Here is a 16,997-nt window from a genome sequence, read left to right as displayed (position 1 = left end):
ATTAGCTCAAATCTTGAAAGGTTCTTTACAGTGGTATCTGAGCCATAAGGCCTGCCAGCTTGGAGGGGTATGTACACCAGTGATAGGGAAAAACGATACATAGAGAAAGAAAGTGAAAGAAAACAATTTCAGCTTGCAAACCCATATCCTAACGAGGAAACTTTTTCAGCTGCATTAGCAACATGGCAGCTAGGTAAAGGTGTCCAAGAATTTGGAGCAATGAGTGGTTCACAGAGTCCACCACATAGTCCTGAGAGGAGAATGGATCTAGATAGCATGCAAAATCTGTTGAATGACTTAGCACAGGGACAGTAGCAGTTGATGCAACATTTTATGCAGTCACAATAGCAATTAATTAAATGCTCTCTGGATAAACCAAAACACTACAGGGGAAGGTAGCAATGCATGTAACGACATTCCTAGAAGAGCTAGTGTAGGAGGCTCTAGTAGACCTTTCTAGCCCACATTTGCACCTAGAGAGGAAGGGGAAGCAATACAGCCTGAAGAGGAGCAACCCTTGGTAGATGAGGTTGTGGAAGTTTATGATGAATATAATTCACTTCGTCATGCAATTAGAAATGAAATCACACTTAACCAATATATGAATCAATGTAGAATTAGAAGATCACGATAGGAACAAAGATCATGTGGCCCACAAAGGGAATATTAGCATGCTTTGGAGAAACTCACTCTTCCTAATTTTGATGGTAATGGTAAAGGCACAACTCGAGCTTGGATACATAAATTGGATACTTTCCTAAATCTGAAACCAATGCCAGAAACTGAAGCGATTAAATTTCCAATATTACATCTAGAGGGTGCAACGTATGATTGGAGAAACAAAATCATGCACTAATTCAGTCCTATGTGGAGTTCAGCAGCAAACTGATTGCTCGATTTAACAGGAAAGATATAGAGTAGTATTTCCATGAGTTGGCCTTGATTAGACAACATGAGGATATGGATAGTTACATCAATGACATTCAGAAGATAGTGGTTATGGTTGTCAATATGTCAAAGAGGAGAGTGGTAATGTTGTTCACAGAAGGATTGAACCATAATTTGAGAGGATTGGTATAGGCTTTTAAGCCTAATATTCTATAGGCTGCTATTCAGACGGCACTTGACTTTGAGACTTCACATCCTAGTCCACAATTCCAAAAGAAGAGCTTCAAGAACATTAAACCATTCAAAAGCACTATTAATCAGCCTAAGACCACATCTAAGATGGACTTCAAAACAAGGAATGAATTGTGCAGGACGAAATTATGTTTCTCCTGCAAGGAACCATGGGAACCTAGACACAGATGCCTTGGGAAAGGCAAAGCATATTATATCAAGGTCACTTCTGATATTGAGGAGGTAACATATACTAATTCTGAGAGTGAACTTGAGGTACAGCAGGTAGAGCATGACCATGGTGGTATAGGAGATGCTACACAAGGCTCTATTGCTACCTTATTGGGAGTTCCTAAGTACCACCCTTTCAGAGTTAGAGGAATTCTACAGGGACATCGAGTTACTTGTTTGGTTGACAATTGGGTCACAAAAAATTTCATTGACAAAGGTCTTGTAGCAAATAGAGGATTACATGGTACTACGGGTTCAATGGTTACATTCACTCAGCAGGTATAGTCAAGACTTTTAGAGAATGGAATTGGAGCTCATGTCAAATGGGAAGAAGGTAGTTTTGAGAGCCTTGGCAAATGGTGCGACCAAACTCCAAAGTAATTTCAGCTAAGGCGTATGGAGGCATTATTTCAGAATGGGGATGTTGTGTGGGCAGCCCAATATTTTGTGTCTTCCAAGTCTTCTTCCAGTGACGATAGGCATTATTCGGTGGACGTACAGTCAGTTCTAGATAAGTATAGTGTTGTATTTAGAGATATCCCACTAGGCAGACCTCCAGATCATGGATTTGAGCATGTGGTTGAGTTGGAGGAGGGCATTAAGCCTATCATTACCACTCCCTACTATCATCCCAAAAGATTCAAGGATGAAATTGAAAAAACAATTAAGGAATTGTTAGACATGAGACACATTAGACCCAATTCTAGTCCCTTTGCATCTTTGGTGCTTTTAGTTAAGAAAAAGGATGGCACGATCAGGGTGTGCATTGATTACCATGCCTTGAATAAGAAAACTATAAAGAAGAGATATCCCATACCCCGAATAGATGAGTTGTTGGATGAACTTCACGAAGCAATTTATTTCTCAAAAATTGATCTGTGCTCAAGGTATCACCAGATCAAAGTACATGTAGGTGATGTGCATAAGACAGCATTCAGGTGCCATTACGGACATTATGAATTTATAGTTATGCCTTACAGTCTCACTAATGCACCTGCGACGTTTCAAACCTGTATGAACCACATATTCAATAAGCAGTTGTAAAAAACAATGTTGGTATTTTTCGATGATATCTTGGTATACAGTAAGACATGGGATGATCACCTCAAGCACATTGATGAGGTAATGGCTATCATGGAGGCACAGTCCTTGTATGCGAAGGCCTCCAAATGTGAATTTGGTATGACAAAAAAATTATATTTGGGGCATGTGATTGGAGCAAAAGGTTTGAAAGTACACCAAAAGAAAATATAGGCCATACTTGATTGGGCTCTGCCAAAGAACATTTCTGATTTGAGGGGGTTTCTTGGTTTATGCAGTTACTGTAGGAGATTCATTAAGGAGTTCTCCTAGTTAGCAGCACCACTAACAGATCTAACAAAAAGGGGTGCATTTAGATGGTCAGATGAAGTATAAAATATATTTGATAAACTCAAGCAAGCGATTTAATCTTGTCTAGTGCTAGCATTGTCGAGTTTTTCTCAACCATTTGTTTTGGAGTGTGACACATCAGGTGAAGGGATAGGTGCAGTGCTTATGTAGAATAGGCATCCAATTGCCTACGAGAGTAGGGAGTTGAGAGATGTAGAGTGGTTATACTCCACCTATGACAAGGAAATGCTTGCCATAATGCACGCATTGGCAAATACTAGATAGTATCTTGTGGGTGGAAAATTGTGGTCAAGATGGATAATAGATTGAGATATTTTCTTGGGCAGAAGGATTTGAATGAATGTCACCAAAAGTAGTTAAGTAAGATTCAGGCTTAGGACTTTGATATCAAATATGTAAAAGGGAAAAAGAGCATTATTGCAGATGCACTATCTAGAAGACCCACACTCCGTTCCTTGTCAGAGATCTCAGTTGATTAAAAGGCTCAACTCATGGTTGAGTATTCCAGGAATACATTTGCTTGCAAGATTATAGATGGTAAACTCCAAGATGATAGGTATAGGTTGTTGACAATATGATATATTACAAGAATAGGATATTTTTGGTGCCTGAATCGAAAATAAAGGGTAAAATCATGAGAGAAATTCATGACACCTTGTTGGTAGGACATCCAAGTTTCTTCAAAACCTACATGCATATTAGAGAGAGATTTTCCTAGAAGGATCTCAACAGTGATGTTTTGCAATATGTTAGAGAATGTATGACTTGTCAGCAGAACAAGTCTGAGCATACCTCTCCCGTAGGGTTACTTCAGCCATTGCCAATTCCTGAACATAAGTGGGAGAGCATATCGATGGACATTATCATGAATCTTTCGAGGGTGCTAAATAGAGATTGCGTATTTATAGTGGTTGACAGGTTAACAAAATATGCTCACTTCTTTGCTATTTCCACTAATTATAAGGCACCTCAAGTGGCAGAATTATTTTTTAGAGAAGTATTCAGATTACATGGGCTACTGAAGAACATTGTCATTGATCGTGACAATAGGTTTCTCATTACATTTTGGCAGGAGTTGTTTAGATTGGTTGGCATTGAGTTATCTCCTAAGACAAGCTATCACCTATAGTTTGACGATCAGACTGAGATTGTGAATAAGTGGATGGAAGGATATCTATATAAATATGTAGCAGTACAGCAGAAGGCTTGGATAAATTGGCTACACTTGAGAGAGCATTGCTACAATACTACATATCATATGTCGATAGGTATGTCGTCCTTCACAGCTTTGTACAAATACAATTGAAGTGAACTTCAATGAAAGGCAAAGTTCAGAACTGTGCATAGGCTTAAAATAATTTCATAATATAATATTCAGGTCTTTCTCAACACAGTTTATTGAGTGCAATATTCCTTGGTTGGTAATGGGTGTGTATGCTATTGGTACCGGGATTATTTAATATTATTAATTTATTGAAGCCGTGGGGAAAAAATAAGCTTCAGCACTTGATAAAGTTATTCACTCAATTCTGCAAGCTGCCAAATAAATAATTATTGGTTCCCATTTCCTGCTTGGACGCACAGTATAATACACCTCTTGCAAATTGAAGGGCGGTTTTTGGCATAAGCTTTCTTCATTGTTGGGAGTTCATTTTAATGTGGAAGTAGTATCAAATCATATTTCCTTGTTGTACGACTGAAAAGTAAAGTTATAGTTCTGCGTAGAAGTAAAATATTGATTGATTGACCTGTTCATTGTACTTCTATATCACATGAGTCTGAAGATTCTGACCTATGAGGCTGGCATGTATATTGCCCAATCAATGTTGCTATTGAAGTGAGCTTTGATGGACAGCAAAGTTCAAAACTGTACATAAATTCTAAAGAATGGTCTTTGCTACGTAGAAGAAGGATAATGGAGGTTTGAAGCTTAAAGGTACACAATATTTGGTTTCTACTTAAAACAAACTTTGTTTCAGTTTCCTGAATGCATTTATTGTAGCGGGATTAATAAGTAGAACAGTGGTATTACATTAAATTTTATATTTTTGTTACTGTTGAAAATTGTTATTGGTATTTTCTATATCAGGTTGCAAACACAACTCTACACTTCTGAATTTCATTCAAACTGAAATTGTTCCACATAGCACCAATATCTTTTCATGCAAACAAACTATTTGATGAAATTGGAGAGGGAAATTTTCAAATTAGCTCAAATCTTGACAAGGTCTTTACATAGGATTACATTTTGAATTTTTTCCCCTTATTACAAGAATTTATATAAAATGGCCATTGTTAGTTGTAGCCATGGCAACATTTTATAATGATTGAGCATCTTCACGAAGGTGGAAATTTTCTTTGGCATTGTAGTCAATGCCACAAAAAGAATAAGAGCTCCTATAGTCAAGTAAAATCTCACCTACATGCTATGGCTGGCTAGGAAATCAAAGTTTGTCTATGGCAAAACAAAAAGGGATTGCCAAAGGAGCAAGTTCTCTCATTTTTAGTCGATATTGTACATGAGAGAGAAAGATTAAGATCTCATCATTTATCCAAGAAAGGATCACAAAAGCCACCTACAAGGGCATCTTTGGGATCTCCAATAGTGGTTGCCCAACATCCTTTCTTTGTGACACCATTTTCCCATTGGATAGGGCATTTCAAAATTAGGTGAGTAATTGTAGGTGAACACAGTGAATTGCATTTACATCGACGAGTTTCCTTTCAAGCAAGATCACCATCTTGGTAACATATGATGGCAATCAACATAATATACCCTTATATTAATTGTTACATAGATCTTAGTTATGAGAACTTGCACACCACCTTATAAGAAAAAGAAAAACACTTGGTAAAAATATCACTACAACCAAGTGAGGATTTATGGGCCAAAACTAGAGTGTCCATTATTTCTAATGGATGTGAAGATTGTAAGAACCAAGTTTTAATTAATGTCATTAAAGTGTGCCTTAAAGGGGGAATATTTGAGAAGGTAGTTGATTGTGAGGGGAAAATGAAGTATGCAAACTTCATTGCCAAAATATTCATAGAGGCAACAGATATAGTGAGTGCTCAAAATTTTGTCCAAATGATGATAGACAATGCTAAAAATTGCAACGCAATACGTTTATAGTCCATCACATCTTGAGTTTCATTTAGTCCATGATGAGTATGATCATTGATAAATATCTTTCATATTGGAAGAAATTTACGATGGAATAGACTCCATGATTGAAAAATAAAGCACATTTCGGTAACCAATGAGAATGATCCCACAAAAGAAAAGTTTTAAAAAGTGCAACAAATGATGCCACAACCTTACATATACTTGCATTTGCATTGTTTCCCAAATATTATAGCATGGAGATTCATTCTTTGCCTGGGAGAGTGGCACCATTTTAAAATGTAAAACTTGTTAATGGGTACAAGGTTTCATTTTGAAGAATATTCCAAAATCTAGATGTGGAGGATCTATTGTGGGTGAGTTTGGAAGCTTCATAACATTAAAGCATTGCAATCAGGGATCTTTATGACATGTACAAGAAGGATGTTTATACATGATACCTCCATGGGCAAGGTTCTACATAGTTGCAACCTCATGCAATCAAAATTCTATCATAGACAAGCACTATTTACTTTCTAAGACTCTTACAATTAGTTCATAGCTATATATTATGTTTGATAATTAAAAACATTGTATTGACTTAGTCTCCATTTTCAACAGGTTGTGAGTTTTTTAGCTGAGCGGAACTAGAGTACATGCTTCGTTATCCACTCAATAATGTGAAATTGGTTGGCTACAAAGAGACAAAGTTAGTGTATATGTACTCCAACTTCCACCTCTTGTGACATAAGCAAGTCAACTACAAGGGGTGATAAAGACTTAGGATGGAAACCCTAGGTATGTCAACTAGGATTTATTTGTTGCATAGCTTGCAACAATCACTTTAGAGAATGCAAAGGCTGATGTAGCTAGTTGAATGGTATTGTAATTGGTTGTGGTTCAAATGAACCAAGTGATGATTCGACACTTTCAGTGAAGAGAAAAATGAAGATTATTGTTTTTTGTATTAATTTTACATTTGACATTGAATTATCAATTATCTTTACCACTATCAACTATGGTTCAATTCCTTTTTTTTTTGCAGATTATGGCTATTTTTATATACCATATGTGTGTATGTGTGTATCTATGTGTGTGTATATGTATGTATATGTGTGTATCTATGTATGTATGTGTGTATGTGTATGTGTGTGTGTATGTGTGTGTCTATGTGTGTGTGTGTGTCTATGTGTGTCTATGTGTGTGTGTGTATGTATGTGTATGTGTGTATATCTGTGTGTTAGTGTGTGTATGTATGTATGTGTGTACGCGTGTGCATGTGTGTATGTGTTGACGTGGCTAAAATCGTATTGCTACAACTCTATCCGGTCAATGCAGAATAGAATGATCTCATTGAGTATCCTATCCTCTTGAAATAAGGAAATCCCTAATGCTGTTTTAGTTGATCAATAGGGACAACCTCAAGGTTCCAAATGTCAGTCCTTGACTGCGGGATAGCTCAACGGTTGATGTGTTTTGCTAGGAGCACAAGGGGCCTTACGTTTTGCAGCAGGCTAGTCTACATTTTATTCTCAAACTGGGAAATAAAAGCAAAGGAGAAGGGTTTAGGAGACCTAAAATTAACAAGATTGGTGTGCGAGTAGACGGATTCAACATAACCAATCCCTGCTTGGCTAGAATAACTCACAACCTCACAACAACGGTGCAATCTTCAAGGGGACTTAGAAGATTTTCAGACTACAGGTGCATGCCCAAACTCCCAATTCTGGTGCAGCTCAGACGGACACCTGCAATTGAACTAAACACAATTTTAAAGGCTCGGGTTAACCATACATAGGGATACATAATCAGCATATCCCCAATGGTATGAACCTAAATCCATCAAATACTTGCACACCAAAAAGGATGTATCTAAACCTGTTGAAAGAAACCATGCAAACAAAATAAAACCAAGATGATAAACACCAAATCAATGTCCATTATATTGATTTTAGCTGCTATTACAACAATTTCTGGAGCATTTCTATGCTACTACTAACATTTAACCTTCTACAAAACTCTAACTATCTAACCAGAATCTAACAATCTAACTGTCTAACTCTAAATAAATCTAACCCTTTACAATGAGAAAGGCCCCTGCCTTTTATAGATATTACAATTTGAATCAAAGGCCAGGATTGACTGCATCCAAGGGCCCTGATCTACCTTCTAGAACCTAGCAGCCTTAACCCATGCCTATTCAATTCTCAGTTATCCCCCCAACCATATTCTCAACTACATACAACTATTTGATATCAATTCGGTCCACCTGGTAGTTGTGACATAACTGATCTGTGTCCCTTTGTTTTGAATACATTAGGTGAGGCACACAGGCAGTCATGTACAATAAAATATTTCAGTATTTAATCTAATTTTCTAGAATTCTTCCAGCTATGTATTTCAGAGAATGCACATTTGCAGCATTATGTGTTCTTGGTCTTCAATCTCATTGGTGGATTTCAACTTGTTGTCTGGTGGTGGCACGTTTCCCCATGCTTCGTTTTTTGATCCTGCGCATTGCATCTTCGCTTCCCATCTTTGATCGCGATTGCATCTCCAATTTGCACTTCAAGTTGACACTCTAGCTCTTCCCGACGTCGTCCTGCAAACAATGAATTCCACTTTTAATAATAATTTTGAAAAATTAAATAAATTAATTGAACAATCATATTAAATTTTTGGTAATGTCGGGCTTCTTAGTTTTAAATGCCTAATCCTTTGACATGAAATCAGCTATATTGGAAGGATCGTGCGAATTTCATTTAACACTTTTATCGTCTCTCTCAGTTTCGGGCCATTTGCTCCTTTGGCACAATTTGGTCTCTTGTTCTCTTCGACGCCCCTTTAATTTCGGGCATTTAGATTATTTTGAGAGACATTCGTTAAAAACGCCCCTTTAGAATTTCGGGCTTATGAGCCGAAATGTGCGATTTTGTGTCTCTCAAAACAAATGAAAAGGCTGACCCTTGACAAAACTCGGCAATTTGGGATTAATGGAGAGATTCTTTTTTTCTTTTTCTTTTCTTATTCTCGGCCTAAATGACCTCTTTTGAAAGTTTAACTTTTTCGGCCTAAATTATGTCCTCGCATGAACTCAGTCCTTTTGGCTAATTTGGGTGACTTTGCGCGAAATTACACTCTTAAGTTTTTCGGCTCAAGAGGTGAGAATGTGCGATTCTTACCTTTTCTTTCATTTTCGGCACATTTGACTATTTTGTGCGAACTTTGCCTGTCTCCAATTTCGGCTCGATGAGGTGTTTTGTAGATTTTTGGCCTATATGGACTTTATGTGTGATTTCATGTTTTTTTTTTCACGATTTTCATTGCTTCCAAATTCGCATTCTTTTTTCCACCTACACGATTTGGTTTCGCACCTATGAAAACTTCGAGCCACCTAGGGTTTTTGTTAGATGCGACTTTGGACTTAGATGCTTGCCCCACCCTCTTCACAAAAACTTGGGCCTTTCACTTGAAATGTGCGAACTTGGATTTATGCCCTAGTTAGTATGAAATTTCGGCCATTATTACCAAACCACGCGATTTTGCGTTTCGCGAAACCCGAGCATTTTAGGAAAGATGTGCGACTTTCTTTGTCTCGGCCCTTCAACTAGCGAGTTCGGGATTATTTTCGGGAAAACTGAGACAATTGCAAGGGTTTGGAGATCACAGGCCCCTAAAGGCTTGCGACTTACGATTCCTCATTGAGCTGAGATATAGTCTGCTTGCCCTGAAAAACTCGGGGTATTTACAGCTTCTGCAAAGGGAAAATGGGACCTATGCAGTTGGTTGGCTTTGGAAAGCCCGATAACAAGCCCGATAACAAGATGGTATCTACATTTGAAAGCAAATGCCCGAATTTGATTCCCGCGTTCAAGGATTTTGGCACTCTCTTTGCGTGCGGGAAGACCAGACCAAAACAGGGGGCTCCTGAAGCAAGGGTGTGTGCGAGCACAACAGTATGCATGCATGATGCATGTATCTATGTATGCATGCATGCATGTATGTATGTATGTATGTATGTATGTATGTGTATGCATAACACAGACATAGTGATATACAATAGAATTTTACGTACTAGATCATGCCCACTATTATATCTTTCATAAAAGAAATGTCTTTTCCTAAATTCAATGTTCAAAAATACTAGCAAATATCCAAATCTTTTTCTCTTCCATAGATCTACATTCTCAACAAATGGACACAAGTAACAGAAATTTTCCCCTCTAGTTTTTCTACTGTTTTTTTTCTTTAATGAATTTCAACAATATAAAATCCACAAGTAGTCTAACCCTTGTAGGATAGGTATTAATTAGCCTACCTGCAAGGATCCCAAACCAAATGATGCAGCATTCGATGAGGATATGCCTGCCATAAAGTAACCAGAAACTGAGAGGCCATTTTGAAAGATAAAAGATGCAAACTATCAATTGAAATTGATGAGTAGCAACAAAAAGACAACTGCCACAGTAATGTCAATTTAAATAAGTGAGACAATCAAAAAGCGAATTTTGAATAAGTGTAATCTATATGGCTTCATTGGTTTCTAGCAAAGGAGGTGAAGAACAATGATAATACAATGAGATTCTTACCAACTTCTCGAAAAATCTGACCAGCATATAACATCACTGCATTGATTCCTGATAGTTGCTGGAAAAGTAGCAAGCCTATCCCTGCCTTCACCAAAAGAAATCAATAATACTTTATTCATTTTGCAAAAATGAAGTAGAATCTATCTGTATTCCGTGTAAGTTTCTCTCTATTTGAAACTGGCTTGGATCTCCACAAGGCAGTTAACTGCTCATGGCGTAAAAGCATTGCCTTAGAAATCTAGATTCACTCAATCTGAGGGACCATATCATAAAATGGTTCCTATACTCTGAATCTGAGTCATTATATCATATAATACTTTTCCATCATAAGATCCCATAATAACTGCAGTAAATTTATTGTCAAAAAGCATTATACTAATTGTTCTAAGTCATGATGCCAAAATGACAAACTATGGGGCTTGATCTTGGAAAGAAAAATTGCAAAAGAAAACACTAAAGCACTTACAAGAAGAGGATAAAATATCTGTCGCTTAAAAAGATCTGATAATTTTGCCTTAGGTTGAAGTTTGAAGATCTCCACTGCTTCCTATAGCATTCATACAGCTTATCACATTAGGAGCCCTGTATATGTGCATAAATTCTTATGGCTTCAAACAATGTTTTAGAATTTAGAAAATTCCATATTGAAAATCATAAAGAGAAAGGATTTAAGAGTACTAGGAATGAACAAAAATCTCATTACTTACAAGAAAAAATAATTTAGACCAAAATACAGTCCTGTGTGCATCCAAGCTCAAACAATAGATCCATTACAAATAATTAGATTAAAAGAAAACGGTTAAGGATAAAATTGAAAAAAATGTTTGAAATTGTCAATTACAGCTTAAGGAAAATCAATTCCTCTTAACTATTTAGACTCAAATTGAGGGGCTTTGACCAGGTCATTCTCATGTCTTGAGATATCAAGGATATAGTTTATGACATCAAAAAGAGAAAGCATAGTTTCATAACTTGACAAGATAAAACAAGACAACCATTATAGACATTTTTTTCAGTTCAGCCAGTGTAATTCTATACATGAAATGTAGTTCCTATGCAGGATAAAAGGTGTGTAATAACTAAATTACTAGTGGAATGATCATTATCCAACATCTAGAGCAAAAAAGTGTGTACATGTCCAGCTTTTATGGTTTAAGACATCTAAGAGAAACCAAACTAGATGCTACAGAGGTACCTGATGATTAACAATCACAAGCATTTCAAAAGAAAATGAATCATTTTATGTCTCCCTTAATTCCATACATCGATCTAGGCACAGCATGAAAGACAAGCTTCTATTCTAGGTGTTTGAATGCTTCTTGATGTCAATGTGTCATGCCCCTTCCCTGTATGACAGATTGCAGCTCTAATAAATGAAATTCAGATGATGAATTAATGGAAATTCCAAAGGGGACGACCTTATAAAATAACCTAGGCGAATAAATAAATTAACACTAGGGCCGACTGAAATTAAAAGAGCAGCAATTAAATTATGGCCGACTTAATTAAAGGAAATTATTAGCAAGGTTCCAAGGTAGTGATTCTTCGAAGGGAGCTGACTAACATTAATTAATGTAGGCTAACCTGGCAGAAATTCCTAACAAGGGATGCGATTAACATTCAGTGACCAGTGCTTGGGTTATGAGGGGAGGTGTCCATTGCAAGAAGATGTTGATTCACTAAGGGGTGTGACTCTTTCCCATTAAGAGATATAAATCAGGAGTCATTTCTCTGGGCAGGAAAACCATGGAAATGGAAATGGAGAATAAGAAATCTGAACATTAAGGAATGAATGAATTCAGCAGAATGGAATAATCAAGTCCGAATTGGGAAGACTTCAGAAATAAACCTGAGTTAGAACTTAAGAAAAGCAGTCTATAATATTAGCAGAAATATGATTAAACTGCCAATCCATCAAGAAATATAGGATAAGCAATTAATTACCTGATTTCCTGAGCAATCATGTTTGGAATTAATGCGAAATGTTTTATAGGAAGATGCAGCAGTACCGGTCTTCCCTCATCAAGCACGCCATCCCAAGATGGATGGACTGAAGGTCAAGCCAAACTTGTGGACCAAGGGGCCGAATGACTTGGAGGCTCATTATGTGCCCTTGGGCTTGGTTGAGGAAGACAGTATCCTAGTGTCCTATCAAGATTTCCCATCAGATTCCTAATATGGTTGGCTATGAAAAATAAGAAAAGAAACAGATATGAATGATTTTAGGATACTTAATTTTAATAAAGATTATTTGTATACATAATTTCTTGATATAAATGCTTTGATGTTAGTTAATATTGTTTATAAGACTTAAATTAGGATTTTATCTAAATTGGCATAACTATTATGTAATTTTATTATATAAATTGTATTGGTAGATGAATTGCATTTGTTGAAATTGTTATTTGTGGACAAAAATCAGGTATATCCCAAAAGGGGGCATTACACAACGAACAGAAGGTGTGTAACTGGTTGGTTAACTTCAGCCCGATAATTGGTTTGTGGATGAATAGTTCTATACACAGTAAGAGCTTAATATTCATAAATGACCAAGTGCCTTCCAAAATCAGCTGAGAGACATGAGCTGTGATAGAAAATGGATGTTGCTTTGACAAGATTTGTCTTATACAGGAATAGCCATCTTCAAAAATCTCCCTATCACACATAATTGAAATTGTGATTGGTAGTGTGCATATTGGAGACAAAATTTATAGAAAAGAGTCCCAATTGTTGTTGGAAATGGGATGAGGAGTGTGCATTCCTTGTTTCCTATTTGATGGCTTATCAGTGGTGTGAGTTCAATAAGTACAATATATACTAAATAACTTTCATGTTGAAATGGAAGCCCTACAAGTATCACAAATTGGCAAGTCTTGGCGACACCAATTGGACCTAGTATGCTTAAGTGTATTTCAAAAATCAATTTTTAGTGCTAGTCTCCTTGACTATGGTGTCTGAACCAGAAAAAAAGATCATTCTCAAGATGCTGATCTATAATTAATCCACCTATATAAATACATCCTGTAATGTCCCCTACTAAGTTTAGGCTTGTTTTAACCATAATTAATCCATCTCGACATACTTTGGCTTAAACTAAATTGATTAGGAGACAGAATTATCTTTAACATGAATCCAATCAGTGATAACGAAGAACATAGGCTTCTTCCTGATATATTCTTAAACATTCTATCTGATTTATATACTAATATTTATTATTAATATACATATAGCTTTATATATATTTATATACATTATTTATTCTCAGATATTATCATTATATTACTGCAGATGCAGTTCCTATAAAACATCATAATAATTATAATTATATTATTATTATTATTATAATTATATTATTATTATTATTATTATTATATTATTATTATTGTCTAAATTTATGTTACTATTAAATTCTGCATAGGAATGTTATCGGGCTTCAAATATTAAGCACATCCCTATGCATACCACCCCAAAACCAATGTCACTGCCTGGAACTCAATAACAATTCTGATCTGAGCTGATCGGTTCCCTTCAAACTCTTCCAAACTGGAGTAAAGAAACCAGATATATTATATTCCCCTTCAATTTATATATATCCTCGATTTCTAAAGATCATGCTTCTTAAAATGAAGAGACACGTCCTTGTATTTATTAATTCTTTTACATTAGTCAAATTACTTTGATCACACCCTTTGCCTTTTTTCCTAATCGTTACCTTAGCACTGCTTTTATCATTTATTAAAGTTCTTTCTTTTAAATCCTAGCGCTTCATACAATAGTCATACTCCATTATTGAATCGTTGTTGTGTGTTTATTAACAAGTGAATCGCACATCTTCTTATTTCCATTAACCATTTATTAGTTTGTAAAATCTCTTTAATGAATCAGGTTTTATTTGCATTTTGCCGACTTCTTAATAAATTGGTTTATTTCAATCTATGTGTGTATAATATACTAGTGATTAGATAATTTATCATAAATATATTAATAATTGATAATAATTATTCTTACCTAAAATTATTAATTAAATAATTACTGTTAATAAAGAATTTATATTCTTGGAATTAATTTATTATTTTATTAATTATTTAAGTATATAAGTTGTGTTTACACTTTACAATTAAGAATATGTAAATTATGTTTATAATTTATAATATAATATTATTTTATTTTTCTTTGAATATCTCAAGAATTTAATTAATAATAAATATTAATATATATTAATTAAATAATAATATTTAATAAATAAATTTCAATGCTAATTATAATAATTGCTTCATTTAGGATATATATAACGATCAAGGAGGGTACATGACACATCCATAGATTGCAAAAATTGTATATCAGTCTTGTATAGTTAGGAGTTAGGACCACAACAGAGCATCATGACTAAAAGTGTTCAGAATGGTTGGCATGCTAGCCAAAGACAGATGAATGATATAGTGAGCTACAAGATTGGTGTTACTTTTCCTATGTTTGATTACATAGTGGAATTTCTGTAGATAGGCCATCCACTCAAGCTGATCTTGGCATATTTTAAATCCATATAAATTAAAATGTTTGACATGACTATGTAATGATCTTAACATTAATAGTCTTTTCATTATCACAACACAGAAGTCACATGCCATTCCAGCATTAGAATAAGTAGCAGAAAATTAAAACATTGGAACTCCTAGAATGATATGTGAAAAGTTGTTTGTATCAAACCAAGGCTGCTCCAAGTACAAATCTAGGCATTTATCTATACCTCAAAAGGATGAGGGAACTACCCAATTGAACACTAGCACACAATATAGCCTTTTCTCAAGATCTTCAAAATCCTTAAGTTATGTGTTGTACACAAATTGATTGTTTTGGCAATTCTACATATAATGTGTGAAGTATTTCATGGAAAAATTGAGTCTATATTTTGTGAATCAACATTTTGGAGTCATTTCTTGTTAAACTCTCATCAATCTAATTGTCCATGATGATAGGTTGCCAAGGGAAATAAAAAACCAATAAATCCACTAATCCTTAGTACAATATGCCAGGTCAATCTAGGGAAGAAATTGAAAATCAAATAATAGCCCCATATCATTCAGATTCTATTATACAGATATCAGGTTTCTGTGATTGGTTTGAACTTTAAATCCTACTAAATGTCTCAGTCAGCTTTTAACTTCATCTTCTTTGATGTGTTGCTTTGGACTCATTGATATAGACAACAACTTCTGTCTTCAACACACATGCGATGTTCAGTGGCATTGAATGTTCTCCCCAAGTAACCTTATTAGCACACCAGTGTCGGATATCCACACAACAATCTCACTTTTATGTGGATCGAATGGCTTGTTTCACCAATATATGGACACCCACAAGAGCATGGAATGATGACAATCACTCTCATAATAAACATTACCAATTTTTCAATCATCACTCTTGTACATGATCCACTTAGCAATAGGTTTTTCTAATCGCATCTAATATAAACTAAGATACTTTTGTATGGCCAGTTCCTTAGAACATTGAATATGCTTGACATTATCTAAACAATATGCACTCTCACCCTTGTACGTCTATATAACCCATGCTAATAATAAGTTAAGGCAAACAATTAAAAAGCTTTCTTTACTTTTTTGTGGTTTACATGCATTTCTTTCTTAGCTTTCTAGTGTGTGCATTGTGAGGCCATATCATGGAATCAAACATGCCATTTTATGTTTCCTACAATTGAGTTAATACTCCGACATTTTGATATACCCTTTTACATTTTGATGTTTTTCCTTTTTTGAATTCCAGCAAAGTTTTCAATAGTCTCTTAAATGTATAAAATATATATTTGTCTTTTACCTTCTCATGCGTTGATATTTTTGTGAAAGCATGATTCCTTACTTTCTCTTTGGAAAGCCTATATAATTTCCAATTCTTTCATACACATTTGGTCTGAGAAGTCTTGTTAGATTCAATTTCTCTTATTCTAAATGATCCTCATGAAATATCCTTGTTGCTTTAATGAAAAGTGTATTAAAGAACTCATATGCATGCGACAGATCGGGTTTTAGAGTTGAGTTTTGGCTATCCAATCTGGATAGTATCCAACAGCTCTTCAGATGTTATGATGAACAGTTAATCCTACTGAAGTGTGACCGCGACCGCGATCCAAAATGTCACTTCCCCTTTGTGAGACATTTGGGTGGGAATGATTCCATCTAGCTATCTCCGATGCTAGTGCTTTGTAAGACATCTAGGAATAACTTCTGGTCAAACCCAATGCCAATGCTGGGAACGACTCAATCCACCCTCTCTTTGATAAGGATATGTATGAGTTGAGATCGAAGAGCATGACTAGAAACTCAAAGAGGTCTTCTTTAGACTCCATTTTTTTCTTCCAAATGAGTCCACTTGATGGTAACCAAATTTCATATCAATATTTACAAAACACCTAACCCCACAAAAATTGTTATAGAGATGAATGCTACCTATGGTGGTCTTGACAATTATCTTGCTTAGGGTACAAAAGAAGATGCAAAACATCCATGCTCTATCCTTCTTAGGCACTAGAAAAATAGGATTACCATACT

The 16,997-nt window shown here is 35.4% G+C and overlaps 1 protein-coding gene across 2 annotated transcripts in view; it reads right to left on the bottom strand.

Annotated features, from left to right (window-relative positions):
• The window catches only part of LOC131043443 (sugar transporter ERD6-like 4), a 213,693-nt gene that overhangs the window by 115,388 nt on the left and 81,308 nt on the right, over positions 1 to 16,997 (bottom strand). For both annotated transcript variants that reach the window (XM_057976640.2, XM_057976641.2), the window contains exons 11-13: positions 10,901 to 10,981; positions 10,435 to 10,519; positions 10,164 to 10,210 (exon numbers count right to left, since the gene is read on the bottom strand). In XM_057976640.2, coding sequence (XP_057832623.1) covers positions 10,164 to 10,210; positions 10,435 to 10,519; positions 10,901 to 10,981 — 213 coding nt within the window. The remainder of the gene's footprint in view (positions 1 to 10,163; positions 10,211 to 10,434; positions 10,520 to 10,900; positions 10,982 to 16,997) is intronic.

The sequence above is a fragment of the Cryptomeria japonica genome, chromosome 5 (assembly GCF_030272615.1).
Source record: "Cryptomeria japonica chromosome 5, Sugi_1.0, whole genome shotgun sequence".
In the NCBI taxonomy this organism is placed as follows: Eukaryota; Viridiplantae; Streptophyta; class Pinopsida; order Cupressales; family Cupressaceae; genus Cryptomeria; species Cryptomeria japonica.
This window is presented reverse-complemented; position numbering and strand designations above follow the sequence as displayed.